This window comes from Eptatretus burgeri, chromosome 1, assembly GCF_056783735.1.
Source record: "Eptatretus burgeri isolate ZD-2024b chromosome 1, Ebu_testis_v1, whole genome shotgun sequence".
Lineage (NCBI taxonomy): Eukaryota > Metazoa > Chordata > Myxini > Myxiniformes > Myxinidae > Eptatretus > Eptatretus burgeri.
The window spans coordinates 69,003,462-69,023,736 of NC_140961.1; the positions used below are offsets into that span (position 1 = coordinate 69,003,462).

The 20,275-nt window shown below is 40.3% G+C and overlaps 1 protein-coding gene across 5 annotated transcripts in view; it reads right to left on the minus strand.

Annotated features, from left to right (window-relative positions):
- The window catches only part of SGSM3 (small G protein signaling modulator 3), a 136,035-nt gene that overhangs the window by 84,632 nt on the left and 31,128 nt on the right, over nt 1-20,275 (minus strand). For all 5 annotated transcript variants that reach the window (XM_085887072.1, XM_085887064.1, XM_085887081.1 and 2 more), the window contains one exon: nt 12,070-12,213. In XM_085887072.1, the coding sequence (XP_085743198.1) occupies nt 12,070-12,213 (144 nt within the window). The remainder of the gene's footprint in view (nt 1-12,069; nt 12,214-20,275) is intronic.

Genomic DNA, 20,275 nt, shown 5'->3' on the forward strand with positions numbered 1-20,275 from the left:
AGGTGCCATACTTTGTTTATGCCTGCATCATTGAAACTTTGGCACAATTCACAGCTCCTGAATATATCAGGAAAGAGAGGGTTAAAAAATAGCGGCTCAACTTCGTACATCCCTGGAGAGTATGCGTCGCTTTTGCGACTCACAGAGAGTTCTTTCCAGGCATTGAGAAGGCTCTGGTAAAATATGGGGAGTACTGATGTATCTGCAATCTTGAGGTGTGTCAGGAATATTTTGAGAGCATAGCTGAATCTGCCCACCTGTTGCAAAATGTGACAGGCCAAGGGATGGTTTGGCAGGTGTTCAGCAAATAGGTGGCATTTGATGGAGGACAAGCGAAAAGCCATGATGCGGGACTTCACATGAACTAGGTTTTGACCTTCATTGGACGAAGTATGGCATATTACATTTGGCCGCAGCCAGTGATAGCCTCCCCGCCCCCCCCCTAAAAAAATCTACAAATTTTGCCTGAATCGTGCCCAGCAGTACTTCTCGTGGTTGCAGACAAATAAATTTATGCCATAGAGCTGCAGCAACCAAGTTATTGGCCACCAAGATACAGCCCTTAAAAAATAGATGTGGTATGGTTCTTCTCCACCTGTTCAATTTTTCCTTATTTCTTCAGTCGTGCCTTCCCAGTTCTTTTTCATAAATTGTGGGACCCAGGAAAACACCAAGATATGCAACACCTTCTGTCTTCCATTCCAGATTTTCCAGAAGTGGTGGTGGAGGTGTCAAGACAGGAAGGCAACTATTAAGGTATGGCACCCACAGTGCCTTACTTTCCTTCCAATTAACTTTTAGGGAAGAAGCCAGGAAAAAAGTTCTCAGGGATTCTGTAAGTGCAGTGATATCTTGGTTGCTCCTGATGATGACACAAACACCAACAGCATTAGCAGATATCTTCAACGGAGGACTCCTTGGGAAGCAAGTTAGACTGGAGATATTATCCGCGAGTGTACAAAGTAATGGTTCCATTGCCAACACAAAAAGTAAGCCTGAAACTGGGCAACCCTGCCACACCCCTCTCTGAACCTGCATTGGAGAAATCAATTAATTGTTAACCTTCATGATACTAAATATGTCAGTGTACAATAAAGATATAAAGGCTCGAAATTCACCCCAAATCCATATGCTTCGAGGATCTGCCACAAGAAAACATGATCAATACTGTAGAAAGCTTTTTCCAAGTCCAGAAAAAATATTCCAGTCATTTCGATCATGACAAGCGTACATTAGATCCCAAACCAAGAAAATGGTATCATAAATGGAATGACCGGGGATGCAGAAAGTCTGATCAGGTAGGTCAAGATCGCCAATGACTTTCTTCAGTCGATTTGTCATCGCTTTTGAAAAGAGTTCATAGTCAGTACAAAGCAATGAGACCGATCGCCAATTTTCCATCCGTCGGAGATCACCACTGCTCCGGATAATTAATGGCATTACACCAGATCGCAAAGATTCTTGGATAACGTTCAAGAGTTCCGGACCAGTAAGGTCCAAAAATTCCAAATAAAATTCTGCAGGCATGCCATCAATTCCGGGTGCCTTTCCAGAGTCCATTTCACCCAGGGCTCATTCTGGTTCTGCGAGGGTAAATGGCACCTCCAGCTCCAGACGCTGAGGCTCAGTCGGGGATGGGAGAATGGGAGGTAAAGAGGTTTATCTTAACCTCACAAACATCTTCTTTTGAAAATAGTTCTGAATCAAACTTTCTAATGGTATATTTTGTTACCTCGTCAGAATTTGTTATTACATTTTCACTGGGGTCCATGACTGATAAAATAAGCTGAGATGGCTTGGTTTCGGCTTCAAGGTGGAAAAAGGATTTACTAGGGCTATCTGATACTTTTAGATTTTGTATTCGAAGCCCAACTAATGATCCAGCAGCCTTTTCCTGCAATAACTCTCTAAGCAGAGTACATTTTTCTCGGAGTAATTTATAATTTGCCTCATTCTCTTGTTTTGCCAGTTTGTTCTCCAGTTTTAGAATTTCAGTTTCTAACCGGGCCAATGTGATTTCACTTGTATGAGTGCTGTACGAATTAAATTGTTGACAAAAGAGCCATATATGGGTTTTCAGATTGTCCTACCCAACATTACTAGATTGGAAATAAGGCTTTGTTTCTGCTAACACTATCCAGACATTGTGAGAAGCTTCTTTAAAAGTGACATCATCAAGAAAACTAGTATTAAATTTCCAATAAGCACTTCTATGATGGAATTAAGGACAGGATAAACCCACAGTGACCATGTGGTGATCAGAGAGATGGAGGGGAATATATTTGAGGAGGCTACAACATTCTTTAAACATGGGGTGATGTACCAGTGGTCAACCCTCGCTAAGGACACATGACCATTGGAGCATCGACACCATGTGCGCTGGTGGTCATCTGGGTGCATCAAGTGCCATACATCAAGGAAATGGCGACGGAAAGAAAATGGGAGAAATCACTATGGGCTTCAGGATGTGGTTTCGGTGAGTTTCTGTCCAATTTGGCCTCAAATATACACTTAAAGTCACCCCCTATGCATATACACTGATTGAAACCAAACAATTTTAAATGGTTTACCACTACAGAAAAAAAAGTTTTTCGGTCAGAGATCTCACTTGGTGCATCTATATATTACTAAAACTCTCATCGTGTGTGTGTGTGTGTGTGTGTGTGTGCGTGTGTATATATATATATATATATATATATATATATATATATATATATATATATATATATATATATATATATATATATATACATATACATATACATATACATATACATATACATATACATATATACATATATATGTATACATACATATATACATATTATATATATATAAACATATATACACATACATATATAACCGGGCGTAGTGGCGTGCGCCTGTAATCTGGCTACTCGGAGGCTTGGGTTGGAGGATCGCTTGAGGATGGGGGCTCTGCACTGGGCCACGCTACGAGAGTGTGTAGGGCAGCCCGGAATCATGGCGAAACCCAATCCTTATCCCTGTGTCGTAAGAGGTGACCAGAATTGCGTCAGGAAGGGCATCCGGCGTAAAACCTGTGCCAAATCAGTATGCGGATCATAACGGATGATCCGCTGTGGCGACCCCTAATGGGAGCAGCCGGAAGAACAACAACATATACATGCATATATACATATGCATACATATATATGTCAGGTTCACGATGTTTTTTCGTTCAAAATTTTTGGAGATAAGCAAACCTGTACATTTTTGGAATCGTCAGAGCATGGGGAATCCAAAAATTAATGTTGGCATTTGCGTAGACACCTGCATGGCTGCCATTTTGGATCCTGTGTATAGAACTTATAGTTCAACCTGATAACTAACAAGGCTGCTTTCTTGCTTTATAAACCCATACCTATAACTTCAAAGGACTTGCAACATGTATTATGTAATAGAGTTATATCACAAACATAAAGACAATGGTTTTCAATTACCTTTGTTTGTTGCTTTTCTATAATCCTGAGCACTATTTTGAGGCCTTTATTGGATTCCTTGACCCAGAAAACATAGGAGAGCATACTTAATTAAGTTTCTAGATTGACTAGAAGCCGAGATAGCACAAAATATGTATTTTATGGTGGCCATTTTGAAAATCCAAAATGGTGGCCATGCAGGTGTCTGTGCAAATGCCAACATTGATTTTTGGATTCTCCATGCTCTGTTGATTCGAAAAATGTACAGGTTTGCTAATCTCCAAAAATTTTGAACGAAATTATATTTGTGAACATAGTGAACCTGGCATATATATGTATGTATGTATGTTCCCAAAATACAGCCAAAACGGTACACGATAGCACAAAACTTTTAGGGCCACCTTCCTGCACGGGGTGTGCAGTATCAAGCTTCGTTCAAAATTATTAAAAAATCAATTCCCGATTCAGTCAAGTACTCTTCGGGATTATTTGATCAATGCAAAAACCTCAGCGGTATACAAGTAGTTCGCTGGAGCTATCTTTTTTTTTTTTGAAATGATATTTTATCAACTGCTGTCACAATGGGAACCCAACGGGTTCACCGGTCGTCTAGTATACATTAACCAGAGAGTTGGTGTCGAAGCCACCCAATGCTCGCCTGTTTATACATTTATCGTTTTTAAAAGACTCGTCTAATAATATTTTTTATAAAGCATTGCAGTGAAGTCTGATCCAAATAATTTTAAAGCAATATATGTATTTGTATATTGTAATCAGTAAAAAATAGTGTGGTACATAAAAACATTAGAAAGGATATAACTTGCACCAAAAACTTTAACATTTTCACGCTCACGCTGACGCTCATGACGGGGGTATCGCTATAGCTCTCTATTCTTCGAACAGACGAGCTAAAAATGATAAACTTTAGGTTATTAATCACCAGTTCCAGGGAACTAAAATGGCCCTTTATCACCTCCTGAAAGAGGAAAGATTCAGCTGCAAGTCCTGGCTTTAACAAAAAACAACTCCAGCGGATCGGGAAGACATGTTACTGAAGAAACATTTACCTTTAAAAATGCTGCACCAGTCATACTCAACCTTATCAGTGATATGAGTTTCCTGCAAGAGGATCACATCAAGGCTTCCGTTTCAATAAAATATTAACTTTGGTCTGGCAGATGTGGTTCGCACCACCATAATTTATATTAAAATGTTGCAAAAGTGAGTGTTTTCATCATTTAGTGGTAGTTTTTGTTTGATGCTGAGAATACTCAGCCTTTGCCTTTGTTATAATTTTCTTTAGACAATGAAACTTTGAGTTTGTTAGATTAAGTTCTTCGGAGTTTTTTTTGGACATGCTTTGCAGTCTGAATAAAGGGAGCCAGATGGGGAAAGTGATCAATAATTGCAACATTCTGTTGTCTATAAGTTTCATGAAGAAACGAGAGAACAAGGTGTGGAGGGATTTGGGGCTGATCTGCTATTGGCTGTGACAACACAGTCATGTCAATCTCGTCATCTGATTCTGTTAAATCAGACATTGTTCCACTGGGATCCAGGTCTATAATGTCAGCTATTTTGGTATGAAGAGCTGTTAATCCAGCATGGGGGGGGGGGGGTCGTCCCCAGAGTGTTGGGTTTGGGAAACCTCAGCACACTGCCCACCATCTTCCTCAAAACCATTTACATCTTTGCTTCCACACCCCTGTGGCTTCACATTTACACGTTCATTTACTAAACGGGTGTAATTATCTTGGGCCACAGTTTGCTCAGTTTCACGTGCTCAGATCAATGGAGTATCATTCACAGGCCCATTATCAGCTTTAATTGCAACGTCGACCTCATCTGTGCAAGTCGTGCATGCACACTCTTGTACAGTTTGAGACCCGTTACACTTCTCTGGGGATCCGTTTCATTTGTTTGTTCAACATTATGCAAAGAGATTCCAGCAGAGACCTGGATGGTGTTTGTCGTGAAGGTCTCCATATTGAGCACCTTTTTAACAGTGCCTTATGAGTCATCGGGAGCCCTTCGTTTACTTGTAGCTGATTTTAGTTCTGTATCTATGACCGCAGTTTGATGAGAAAGAGTGATATCGTTATTAGTTGAACTGCTAGTTTCCTCCACATTAGGAACGTTACTTGATAGAGTTATGGTAACCACTTTCTCATTGGGCATGTTAACTAGTGGAGGACCAGTAATCTCTTACCTACACCCTGCATTAGTGTGACCTGTTTTGCCACATCTGGTGCATGAGGCTTTGGGACAAAAGCTTTTTAAATGTCCGAATGCTCCACACTGGAAACACATTAAGGTAGTGGACGATGCATAGATTTGGTAATTAATGTCCTTGAAATTGATTTTAAACGAGATGTTGAGTCACGTATCTTCCCCACGGTCTGGTAGGACCATATAAACCTGCCTTCAGAAACTCATGACATGCTTTACACATTCATTCCAACAACCGAGAGGAATCATGGACATTCTGGAAACCATTTTCTCATAACGGGATAACAAGGACATGATCTTATCATGAGATATGAAAGGAGGGGCATTTGATATTACTACTCTCGTCGCAAGAGTTATCGACGGCGACGCCATCATAAAATGACCGCTTTCCGTGGTTATTCCAATACTCACGACCTCATGAATGAGTAAAACATCAGAAACAAAAACACCAATTTTTGATTGATACGCGATGCAGCATGAATATTTTCATCACCGAATATATTCCCTACAGCGAGGATAATAGCCTCGATGGGAACTCCTTCAGGAGGCACGCACACAAACACATGCTTCCTGATTAATCCCTCACACGCCTCACTATGAGAGCATGCGTTTGCCATGATAGCGATATTATTACCCCCTTGTCTGATCCGGACAAGAAGGTACCAAACTGAAATGTCAAACTGAAATAAATAACAAAAATGCATTATAAGCAAACAGGCTTACAAAATGTAGTCAAAGCGTCGTCGCCCTTAGGCTCGCTCTCAATCTTTCTCCCTTGAAGACAAAGGTGTGGAGAAATGAAAATAAAAACGTCAAAAACACAAAGGAATAGTAAAAGACAGATGGGGAAGGGTGGGGGTGGCAGGAGGAGACAAAAACACACTGACAACTCACCACAACACAGAGCAGCTGCACACAGCCACCATAACACCACACCCGAAGAACGAAACGAGACAGAGACAGAGACAGAGACAGAGACAGAGACAGAGACAGAGACAGAGACAGAGACAGAGACAGACACAGAGACAGACACAGAGACAGACACAGAGACAGACACAGAGACAGACACAGAGACAGACACAGAGACAGACACAGACACAGACACAGACACAGACACAGACACAGACACAGACACAGACACAGACACAGACACAGACACAGACACAATTAGCAATTTTTCAGGAATTGGCAGATTGGAGTCAGTGTGATTACCGACTGCAGTATGAACTGTATACAACCCAGAAACCTTGTAGCTTTCACTGAAAAACAACGTTGCAATTAAAAAGATGTTTCAAGTTGATGTACACAAACATTAATATTTATAAACAGCTGTGTTTGACGGGTGGAAAAAATTTGCTCGGTAATGAAGAAAACACATTCATATGGGAAACGTCTTGGAAGTCGGGTGTTATCAAATATATTTTGATTTGAAACTCACAAAGAGAAACCATATAAACTTTATAAAGCACACCCGGTAACCAAGTGCTTTAGAAACAGTCACGAGGACAAAGGAGAACCTGATAAAACCTCTATAAGATTTAGGTTGAAACTTTGCCACCACAGTGCCCGTAATATTCATGCCAGGCACACACATCAGCGGAGAGTCCCTACAGATCCAAATCCACACATGTGTACCACGTCCGTGTGTGCTGTATATGTACCTGCCAACTGTACATCTGGATTGGGACACAAACTGTACCGCTGTAGACTGAAGGGCGCTTGGCAAGTGGCTTAAGCACTCAAGGAAGCATGCCAATGGAATGCCTGGCTTGGCAAGCGATTACCAATTGCAGTCATTAAACCCATGCACCCAGAAACACCCAAGTAATGTCCGATTTGGACAAATGAACACTTTTTTAGTAGTCGAGACTGCTGCCAAGTTTGATTCTGGAGCTGAAATTTTGTAATTTGGTTTTGTTCAAGAGATTCTCCAGGTTATGGCATGTGCGAAAATGAAATAAATCCACAACCATTGGCGTCTCTGGGTATTTATAAGCATTGCAATGTACTCAGCAATTCAAAGCTATGATGAACAGGCATTCAAAAATATGAGTGAGGAAAGTGAAAAAAAAAAAAAAACGATCGTTATGAAATTGTTGCAGCCTGTTAAAGTCAAGGCATGGTTGAAACAGGCTAAAAATATGGTGGCTTCAGACCCCAGCGAGGTAACCCAGGATACACCTTAAGACCCTATAAGCGAGGTGGCCGAGGATGGCGCCTGATAAAGCATTAATTAAATAAGGCCATTAATTATCTTCAAAAGGGGCATTTTAATTCACCCAAATACACAATTTTCACTCTTGCACTTCCTTGGAGTTCCCTTTGCGTGCATGCAAAGTTTCAGGCTGCTAGGTTTCATGGTTTTGTAGTTATGGAGCACACACACACACACACACACACACACACACACACACACACACACACACACACACACACACACACACACACACACACACACACACACACACACACACACACACACACACACTACTAAAATAATACACCCGAGTGGGTTTGACGGTCAGCTCGGATACAAAACTTGATGCAACCGAGTGTTAGTTAACCTTAATGACGATGGAAAGTGAAAACAGAATACAAATTTAATTTAAAATAAACGCGTGAGGCCACTTAAAGCAAAAATCTCCATATTCTAGGAATCATTCCCAACATCATTATACAATTTTCAAACCCGCGTTTACGGCCGTGAAATAAATACTCTAAGTGTGTGCATTTAATGGCTGTATCTAGGACAGAGCTGGACCCCAACTAAAAAGGACCCTCGGGCCACCGAGAAGCGCAATGACTCGCTGCCTGCATGTCTGCGCAGCGTCACGTGACCAGCCAGCTCGTCGTCGAATGAAATGCCCTAACAAAATGTTAAAACGTCCGTTTTTCACTGGAATTCTTTCAGATACTTGTAGGGCACATCCCCAAACCATCTAAAATATAAACATTAATCTCACAGATGCTACGAATAAGCAGTCCCTCAGGAGGACAGGTTACGAGGTGAAGCAGCGAACGGAAAGCATGTGGTGTCCCTTCCAGAGTCCCACGGTTATTTGAATTGAATATATTTTCCTCTTGAAAAGTGTGTTTCCGAGTGGATTTGCATGAAAATTATCTTCATTAAACGTGTAGCTACACCAGAAGGTCCCAAAAGTGAAAACAGAAATCAACTAGAACTTAAGACAGCCTCATTATATGGCATGGAAACGGATTGAAGCCCATGGAAGCCACCCCTTGCTGCAATGCATTCCACACAGATCAAGGATATAAACATTCAATTTTCACAAAAGTTGATGCAACCGAGTATTAATCAACCTTAGCGACTATGAAAAGTGAAAATAGAATTTAAATTGAACTTAAAATAACCGCACGAAGCAGTGTTGAAGTCAGCGGACCGAGTGTTGCCCAATAAATAGGGCCAGACAACAGAGGTAACGAGAAACTAGTTGGTCGAATTATATTTTCTTAATAATCCCTATGAAACCCATTATACATTATAGCCGTCCAATGCTTCCTTATAGGCCATTTGACCAATCGGTCATTTTGCACTTGATGACCCTGTAACCTTGACCCCGAGGCAAAAATGTGAAAAAGGGTTCAGACAATCTACAGAGAGCAACTAGTATTATCATCGTGTCAAGTTAGAACGCGATTGGCCGAGAGGTCGAGGAGATAGAAAAATAAAAATTGTTGACGGACAGACTGACAGAAGAACAGACAGACAGACGGACGGACGGACACACACATAGACAGACAGACAGACGGACGGACGGATCTGAGGACATCAAACGGTTATATTAGGTCAGTGAGCTGATCTAAAAAGAAAATATCCATCATGCACACCGGTACTCACTATGGAGGGCAAACGTCATCACGCAGCCCTCCTCCCCTGGACCCCAACTCCTAGCAAATTTCTTGTATTCAAAAATAAAAACTCCAAGTACCATTTTCAGTCCCTCATGTTCCGTTTTAAAGGTCCCATGACACTCAAAATTTTCTGGTTATTTATATATTAACTTGACCTTCCTAGTAAAGAAATCACCCATGTTTCTTTTTTAAAATCAACAATGGGATAATTAGACCAATATTTCGAACATTTGTAGTGCTTTTCACAACTTGCTATGCCCCACCCCTCAAAAAAGTTGAGTTCAGCGAACTGCAGGTCACGTGACCATTGACGTCATCTTCAGAACGCGACTTGCTCAGAGTGGATTGATTAGACATCGTGTGCCGTATAAAGTACATACAAATGCATTGTGCACATTTGTTTGCTATCTCACTGATTGCCTTGATTCCTGTATTTGTTTAGCGGAAAAGAAATTCTGCTTCTGAGCCGTGTATGCACAACAATCACGAGGCAATTATTTATCCCTTTACTACCTTGTCGTAGTCGTGTACAAATCCAATACATGTATGCACAATAAAGGGCTATACCATGTCCACAAAATATATAATGTGACTGTTGAACCTTTTCATTAAAAAAGAAACTTACAGGGACATACAAGTAAAATACTAAAGATTAATATTGCATCATTTCAAGGCACAAGGAGATAATTTTAAAATCAAACAATGTGAAAAACCTGCACCCACATTTTGCAGCTTATTGAATTGTTCATTGAAACCAGCCTGCTGGGATAGGTACGATTCCACATACATGCAAGCCAGGTATGGCTGCACTCGACATACATGGGTTTATTCTGAAGTGAAGGTGGTGCTTCCTATTGGCTTGCTATTCATTAACATTTAGCCAAAATGCTGTAATAAATGAAGAGGGAAAAATATGTTGGCACAACTATGAAAGACAAATTTATCTGTCCTATTACACGGCCTCATAGCCTCGGGACTCTTACGCATCGACTTATACATTGTGTACATGCTAATACAAGTTACTTGTAAGCTCTAGGGTCTAGACTAGTCCGATAAATCCGTCGTCCGTCCGACTAGTCCGATAAATGTGACGCACTGTAGCTTTCTCTTATTATTCTCTTTTCTTCATCGTTTTCTACTGGCGCTACATGACGATAGTAGGAATAAAATAAATAAAAATGCAACAGAAAGTCAGATTTATCGGACTACTCTAGACAATTGTGTCGCAAGGTGTGTTCTGCACACAAGTTTTCATCGTATCTGGACAGCGAGATTGCTTTGCTTTATGCGTGGAGAGATACGGCCGGAGACATGCGCTGGCCTTGCCTGCGATTCATTCGCCGCGGTGCAACATGTCCGCTGCGCTGCGCTGTGCTGGTCACGTCACCTCACTAAAATATTTCTGATATCGAGCAGTATGCAAGTCGAATTTACAATATTGAATTACGAATAGGATTTTGTCTAACCAGTTGTTATTGCCAAGACTTCCTTCGATGTCCTCCCGATCATCATGAACTCCGGGAATTTCATCGCCATTTTCCTCTGCTTGTCCTGCTTCGGGCTCGAACTGGTAAGGCCGTATTCCATTTCCAGATGCCTGAATGTCACCTCCCGCGACTACGTTATCCGACAATTCTCCATGTGATTCAGACCAAAATCCTTCATTTCTCTCACACTCACTGTCGCTACCATACAAATCAAAGTCCATGTCATCCATTATTCAAAACCAAATGTTTGATTTTTCTTTAAAGCAGAAATGAACGAAGCGTTTGAGTTGACCAATCGAATGTGGAAACACACAGGAAGCCAATACAATCACGAAGACCACCAACCCGAGTAATTTACGTGCAGCCTTTGTTGTTCTGGAGATGACGTCATGTGGGTTACGCCTCTTTCAGTGGATTTTGGCAGAATTTTTAGGGGCGTTCCCGAAGAGGTTTGTTTTCTAAATTTTACATTTTACAGAACGAGTATTGTGAAAAAAAAATTGTCAGATCAGAAATCACGATGAAAAACTCCTGTATAGTAGGATATATATATATATATATATATATATATATATATATATATATATATATATATATATATATATATATATATATATATATATGTGCAATTTCAGTAATTTTGAGTGTCATGGGACCTTTAAAGTAATTTTTGTTGCTCCTCTGACTTTTCCAATGTGAAAGTTTAATATGTAAATACAAGTAAACTTGTGCAATGCACTTCCTGGATTCAATGGCATCTGATGGATCATGCAATCATGCATAGCAAGTTTATTTATTTTAGGTTGCAAAAATATAGCAAAACAATTAGTCATGAAGAAAAGTTAATGTTGATAAAGAACCTGAAGCATGAGTTAATTTTTATTTTGGTTTTAGGAATTTCTAATGTAAAATATACAGTATCTGCAACAAACAGACAAATAAATAACAGTGCACTAGCTTCTCATGAGTATCCCTCTTTAAAAGAAAGTTATCTCATCACAAACAATTTTTATATCCAAATTAAAGTGTGCACCACATACCATGCCAGTTCCTTGGCAGTAACCAATGTCAGGGTAAAACCAGGCGAGGCCTTTCAAGATACGATGAAGGCGAGGCACACCTGTGCTTTCGAGGCTGGAGAAGCAGGCATTGTTGGGCATAGTCCGTAAGAGATCTTTCTCGATCTGCAATGGTTGAACAAAGCTTTGAACATCCATCCACGTTATAAAGTTGATTTAACAGCAATTGATAAGAATTTCAACAGTAGAAACCAAACTAATCATTCCTCATTATCCAATCAATTTACCACCAACAACATTGCAGTTAAAATTTTTTACTTTCACACATATAGCCTGTTATAAAGTGTTTCAACAAAATCATGCCTTGTAATTATGCATTAGCATACATCTCTTGGTCACTTCGAAATAAAATAATGTTAAAAATGGAGGCACCCAATAGGCTCTCACCATCATAAAACATTCTGTTTAAAATATATAATTGAAAATATATAATTAAAATATATAATTGTTTAAAATATATAAATATTATATATTAAAATATATAATATTTAAAATATAATAAGTATCTTGTTCCATTTCTAAAAATATTGTCATGTCCAGCAGTCAATTAAAGACTGACCACTGGATGAATGGACCAAACTGGCTTTTTACTCCCTTGGACTACGTTCAATTTGTGACGGCTTCGCACATGAGGGAACCGCAAGAAGCACATGCGATCCTTAGTTCAGATTTAACAGGGTTTATTCCCCTCCACAAATAACAGGGGAGAAGAAAACACTACGGTGGTGTATGACGGCAGGATGGGGAGGGGGAGTAAAGGGAAACACGGATTTACAATAAATAATTATTTACAATGGAAATAACAAAATCTAATGTGCCACACACAAAACTCAAGCACGGATGGGGAGGGGAATGAGAACAGGGTGAGGCCTTAACTCTTGTGGAGGGTTGTCGACGAAGTAGTCATTGAACAGCCACGAACCGACCACGAAGCAGGCGATGAAGCAAGCACACACAATATGTGTGCTTACATATTGTGTTAGCATACGAGCCATACAACCCCATTGTCTCGGGTCGCTCACCAGCATTTGATTTTTCATTTATTTATTTTCTTCTTTTTTTTCATTTATTTCTATTTTCATTTACGGATGCTTTCCGACAGTTCTGTGATTATTCCTGGTGTATCGACTTCGATATCCATTGGCACACAAAATTACCGTGCTTCCCCATTGTCTCGGGTCACTTACCTGCATCATGTTTCCATTTATTTATATTTTCATTTATGGATGTTGTCCGACGATTCTGCGATTTTTTTTTCCGGAGTAATGGCTTCAATGTTCACGACACAAAATTTCAGCTTTCCACGTCACCCGGAAGATACCAATCTTTAATATTAGTCAGTTAGTCGGTCAGTGGTTAGAAAGAGCTTTGTATATTATACTGGTGTGGATCGGCTCACTCCGCTCGCCTCTCCACACATCCTTGCAGATATTGATGTCATACATTTGCTGTGTTAGCATGATTTTCACCAGTCATATTACTAATATTTCTTATCTACAAATTTATTTGTAATATTGGTGATATTATATTTATGTGAAATTTATTTGTGATATAAGAAGGTCCAAGTGGTCGAACTGGTCAAGGGTCGAAGCTGTCTAATCTGTCTGAAGGGTGTAAGGGGTCTAAATGGTGTTACGGTCGAATGGGTCTCAAGAGTCTTAGAGATCTTTGGGGTATTTTGAATCTTCTTGGTCTTCAGGGTCTTTTGGGTCCTTGTGGGATTAACGTTCAAACAGGACGTGATTAATAGGCAAATAGTCTTCACCGCCTCACGGCTTCACCACCTCACCGACTGAGCTATATATACAAGCAGGGTACCTGTCACTGATGAGTTCGTCGATGTCTCATCTCAAATGAGTGTGTATTGGTAGAAACAGGAATTCAGTGTAAATATTCAGTGTGCAGATCTCGCAGAAGGTGGAGCTTGTAACCTTGGCAACCTCATTCTATTCCACCAGTGAAGATTTCCAATCCATGCTTGTTGTACCTCTGAAATACTGCTTGGGAGTGAGGGTGATATTATGAAAGCTCGGCTGAGAAACAAATTTAGGCACGTTTTTGGCCTAGCACCTGATGGAAGATCACCAAAGTTCTTTCCATGCCAACTGACCACCTACAGGCACATATCTCTCTCCACATCACTTCTTCTGCCCCCTCTCTCTATACTCCCCATAGCTTTGCTTTTGAAAATTTACATTCAGTGTTTCTCACAGCCTGGTGTTGGCGTAGTGGTTAGGGTAGCGGCTTGGGATCCAAAAGGTCCTGAGTTAAAGCCCCGTTGGCCGCTTGAATTAATACACACCAGGAGGTTGACTCAGCCTGTCATCCTTCCGAGGTTGGCGAAGTGAGTACCAGTGTACTGGGCCCGGTGTATGCCCCGGTTAGAATAGGTGTACCATATCCCTGTGTCGTAAGAGGCGACCAGGGTTGCGTCAGGAAGGGCATCCGGCGTAAAACCTGTGCCAAATCATTATGCGGATCATAACGGATGATCCGCTGTGGCGACCCCTAACGGGAGCAGCCGAAAGAAGAAGAAGAAGAAGACATTCAGTGTTTCTCACAGCATTTTATTCTGGTTTCCCATTTGATGATACATAGATTAGTCATTTCAGTTTCACTTTTCAACATGTTTCACTTTGGGATATCAGTTTTGATTCGTCATTGCAACTTGTGATGCGACATGAATGGTGCATGGATAAGATCATCAAAAACTATATTCGGTGGAATTTTTTTCGATTTTATAAGGGGTGTAGTGGGGCTGAGAGTGGCTGAGGGGTCTTAAAAGGTAAAAATGGGTCTAAAGTGTTTAAAGGGTCTAAGGGTCTTAAATGGTTCAAAAGGTGAAAGAGCAAAAGCGGTTTAAAGTGTCTAAATGGTTTGAAATTGTCCAAAGGATATTACAAGGTCTATAGGTCTGAAAAGTGTTGGAAGGGTCAAAGGTCTATACATCTCAAAAGTGTCTAAATGGGTGTGAAGGGGTCTACAAGGTCTTAACAGGGTCTAAATGGATATTAACGAGTCCAAGGGGTGAAAAGGGTACAACAGGTTTTACAGGCCATACAGGGTGTAAATGAGTGAAGCTGTAGTAAAGAAATTACCTCATGTTAGTAAATAAATTAACTCTGGAGTGCAACATGGCAGTAATGAACCAAATGACCTCCTCATGACTGCTTCAAATGCCTATTTAGGTGCATCATGATTAAAAATCTTATCATAGAAAGTTGTGTCACGAATTGACTTTGGGAAGTCAAAACAGTAAGGTTACAAACAAAAAAAACATTTCGCCTTTATATATAGAGACAAGCCAAACCCACGCTGCGCGCGAAGTTTCTGGAGTGAGGGTTCGTGAGGATGTCAATATATCCAGTGTTCACAATGTGATTTATAGAATTTCTTTATATACAATGTTTGTTACATTTTTTGTGTCAAATGCACCTTTTAAGGTTGTCAGCATGTGCAGAAGAGGATTTTACATTGCAGACGCTGTTTTCTAGGAGTGGCATTATGCCTCTCAGCGGTGACGGTCTGTCGACGACAGACGTAATGATGTCAGCGAATGACCGATGATGTCATGACATCATTACGAATGTAAAAATTAGAAAATCGCCAAAAATTCCCAAACCTGTCCGTCTGGCGCGATCTCACATAGCCCATGCTGTACATTAGACCACAGAGCACCCGCATGCCGAAAGTGGCGACAATCCGTCTGGCAATTTCGGAGGAAATACGTCTACAAAATATGGCTTAGCTTATCAATATAATAATGGCCAACCTATTTTCTTGCTGCAGCCTCTTCTTCCTCCCTTCTCTTCATCTTCTTCCTTTTCTCAGATAGGTGGCATCACTTTTTTTTCTTCCATTGATGAGCTTACAGTAAGATTTCTCGGTGAAGCCATGGCTAATAGAGAAAAGCTCCATAGGAACCTCATTCAATGTTATGGGAATGCTCACCCAGAAACATCAAAAAGGCCCTTTAACATGTAACAAAAAAGGTCATTATGTAACAGCTCTGGAAACACTACAACCCCTGTAAAACTCCATCACATTTGGACATGCATCCACCCTCATCCCACTCCAAACTCCACCAACCCCCATGCATTAGGTATGTAATTTTTGAATGTCCCCCAAGATAAGACATCGTTAAGAGGTCAGAGATATCAATAATATTGTAAGAAATGAAATATATCTCACTTGTGATTGAATATTTCTGTGATAGTGACCAAAAATAATTTGAAAATCAAAAAAAAATTAGCATTGCCAAGATTACCGGCTCCACCCACCACGATATCTTCTCACTGAATTTTGCACCGAATTCCCATTTCTTCCGATAATGCCCACTCCAAAAAATTTCTCATTTGAGGTAAGGCATCTATGATTAAATTAATCAAACATTGACGATCAAAAATCGAATCACAATGTTAACTTGGTTCTTTTAAACTATAGGTTGGATATTGGAAGGTGTACATTTGGTGCTGTTTGCTTAATGGTAACCTTTTTTCTACAAACTCTTTGTTCACCCTTGAGAATTATCTTGTGATATGAGCACTAAAAATACCTTTAAATTGATGAATGGGTTGTGTTTACACTGTGTTCGGTTATTAAATTATTAGCGCATTTGAGAGGTCGCGTGACTCCTTCTTCCCCGATGTAACCGATCATGGTAACGTCTTAATAACAGTTAATTTTTACATTTGATATCATATTTGCTGATCGGAGGTCATGACCTCACCAATTATATCAGTATCCAGGTTGAAATCCCAAAGAAAATGGGCTTTTTTAAAGAAGCATTGTATACATGGATCTACCCTTGCAGATATGGCGACAGGGGGCAACTCGTGTTTATAATTTATGAATTGTGAGAAAAGAACCGTTTAAAACCTCTATTTGGTGCACCGTGGGAAACAATGTGATCCTACAAAGTTTCATGGCGATTAACCCTGGGAGCTCAGAGGAGTTGGGTCACAAACAAACAAACAAACAAGAAAAAGACGTCATGCAGAGCACGATACTTGCAAAATCCAAAAAACAAATTTGACCTCAAAAATAATTGGTGGTTGAATTCAATGAGAAAATATACAACTCCTCTTCAAATTTCAAGTCAATCACATGAAAATTGACAATTTTAGGAATGTGGCCTATGTTGACCTCAAAAATAATTGGTGGTTTAATTCAGTGACCTGATATGCAAATCCTCTTCAAATTTTAAGTCAATGGGATGAAAATTGAGGATTTTAGAAATCTCACCGAAGTTGTTGACCCTTCTTGACGAATGTTGACTTCAAAAATAATTGGTGGTTGAATTCAGTAAGATGATATGAAAATCCTATTCAAATTTCTAGTCAATCAGATGAAAATTGAGGAATTTAGAAATTTGACAAGTTTGGGAGCTTTTGATGTTCAAATCTATCGTTTATTGTTTGGCTATTGTTTGTTTGGCCTATTGTTTGGTCTATTGTTTGGCCTCTGGTGACCTTTTGACCTCAAAAACAATAGGCTTCTTGCTTATGACAAACTCTACCATGTGGTGAAGTTTCATGAAGATCGGTTTAAAATTGCGACCTGTTGGCAATTGACAGACAGGCAAATAAACAAACAAGCCGGTAGGCGACGAGGGATTCGCTAGGATCGAAGCGCTGGATACTATGCTTTTTATTCTGACCGATCCACCGATGAAGACTCATTGCCAAGACGTATTGGTTCACATACAATTGTTCCTCTGCCTGGCAAGATTTTTCCTATTGCGTATTTTGCCAACTGGCACTCCTCATAAAAAATGACGGTAAATAGACACCCTATTTTTGAAGGACTACCATTTGAAAAATAATCGGTTTGCTGGTTTGTGCTGTGGAGCCTCGCGTTGTGCGCGCGCGCGTGCGCACGCACGCACAACCCGATAAACTTCTCTCAATGCTCCTGTTTGACCACACCTCCTGAGCCACACAATATTTTTCATAAGCCACGCCCACTTTCCATAAGCCACGCCCACGTCCACTTTCCCTAAGCTCCGCCCACTTTCCTAAGCCCCTCATAAAAAATGACGGTAAATAGACACCCGATTTTTGAAGGACTACCATTTGAAAAATAAAACCTCAATCAAAAATCGGCTCTAGCAAAATTTTTTAAATATCTCGAAGTGTTTAATTGCGAAGTCTCGTTTCTCTACATTAAAAACTGAAGGACAAGTATTGAAAATACTGTATGCGGTTTTTCGGCCGCTGCACAGCAACGGGTGGTTGCTAGGCAACGAAATTCAAATGTGCACATTCCCAGTATATATTCCACATGTTCCAAAGTTTCATCGAAATCGGTTCGCTGGTTCATGCTGTGCAGCCTCGCGTTGCAGACACACACACACACACACACACACACACACACACACACACACACACACACACACACACACACACACACACACACACACACACACACACACACACACACACACACACACACACGGAAAACCCGACAATAAGGGATATCCAGCGAATCCAACAAGCCGGTAGGCGACGAGGGATCCGCTAAGATCGAAGCGCTGGATACGATGCTTTTCATTCTGACCGATCCACCGACGAAGATGCATTGCCAAGACGTATTTGTTCACATACAATTGTTCCTCTGCCTGGCAAGATTTTTCCTATTGCGTATTTTGCCAACTGGCACTCCTCATAAAAAAATGACGGTAAGTAGACACCCTATTTTTGAAGGACGACCATTTGAAAAATGAAACCTAAATCAAAAATCGGCTCGAGTAAATTAGGGACGAATTAAGTAAAAAATAAAATGTGTCATTATTTTTGTTGACATTACCTCAGATGATGGCAAACAGAGTCGACATCAGAACAACACGAAACAAAGTGTAACGTGGAGAGAGAGACAGAGACAGAGACACAGAGACACAGAGACACAGAGACACAGAGACACAGAGAGACAGAGAGACAGAGAGACAGAGAGACAGAGAGACAGAGAGACAGAGAGACAGAGAGACAGAGAGACAGAGAGACAGAGAGACAGAGAGACAGAGAGACAGAGAGACAGAGAGACAGAGAGACAGAGAGAGAGAGAGACAGAGAGATAGAGAGACAGAGAGAGAGAGAGAGAGACAGAGAGGGAGAGAGAGAGAGAGAGAGAGAGAGATAGATAGAGATAGAGATAGAGATAGAGATAGAGATAGAGATAGAGATAGAGATAGAGATAGAGATAGAGATAGAGATAGAGATAGAGATAGAGATAGAGATAGAGATAGAGATAGAGATAGAGATAGAGATAGAGATAGAGATAGAGATAGAGATAGAGATAGAGATAGAGATAGAGATAGAGATAGAGATAGAGATAGAGAGAGAAAAAACCATAAACAGAACAGATGTTCAGGGAAATATGAACCAGACCGTGGGTAGCGAGAGAAGACTTCCTGGTCGGTTGTTTTTGATGAACCTGGCGGTGTAGCGGACGATAACATAACGGGGGGTGTAGAATTTTTTTAAAAAAAGATGTTTTTCAAATTCCACATACCGTAACTTCATTTATACCATATTATTAGAAATCCACAAAGACAGAAATGCTGGTGATTCCATTTATTTTGGATCCTTTTCACTTTGGTCAATAACATTTGGATCGAGGAGAGATCGAAGGTAGAATGACAGTGTAGTTCCTTACAAACACTGTATACACACATTAAATGACGGTAAATAGACACTCTATTTTTGAAGGACTACCATTTGAAAAATAAAACCTAAATAAAAAAAAAAAATTGGCTCGAGTAAAATTTTCTAAATATCTCGAAGTGTTTAATTCCGAAGTCTCGTTTCTCCACATTCAAAAGTGTAGGACAAGTATTGAAAATAGTGAACGTGTGGTTTTTTGGCTGCTGCATAACAACGAAACTCAACGCGCAGATTCGCAGCTCATATGGCACCTGTTCGCCAAGTTTCATTGAAATCGGTTTGCTCGTTTGTGCTGTGGAGCCTAGCGTTGCAGAGACAGACAGACAGACAGACAGACAGACAGACAGACAGACAGACAGAAAACCCGACAATAAGGGATATCTTGCGAATCCAACAGACAGAACAAAATTTACTGACCAATATACTTGAAAAAAATCTTCCATTTTGCAAGTAACAAACAAACATTTCGTATATACCGTAAAACTTCCTCCAAAGCGGCTTCCTCA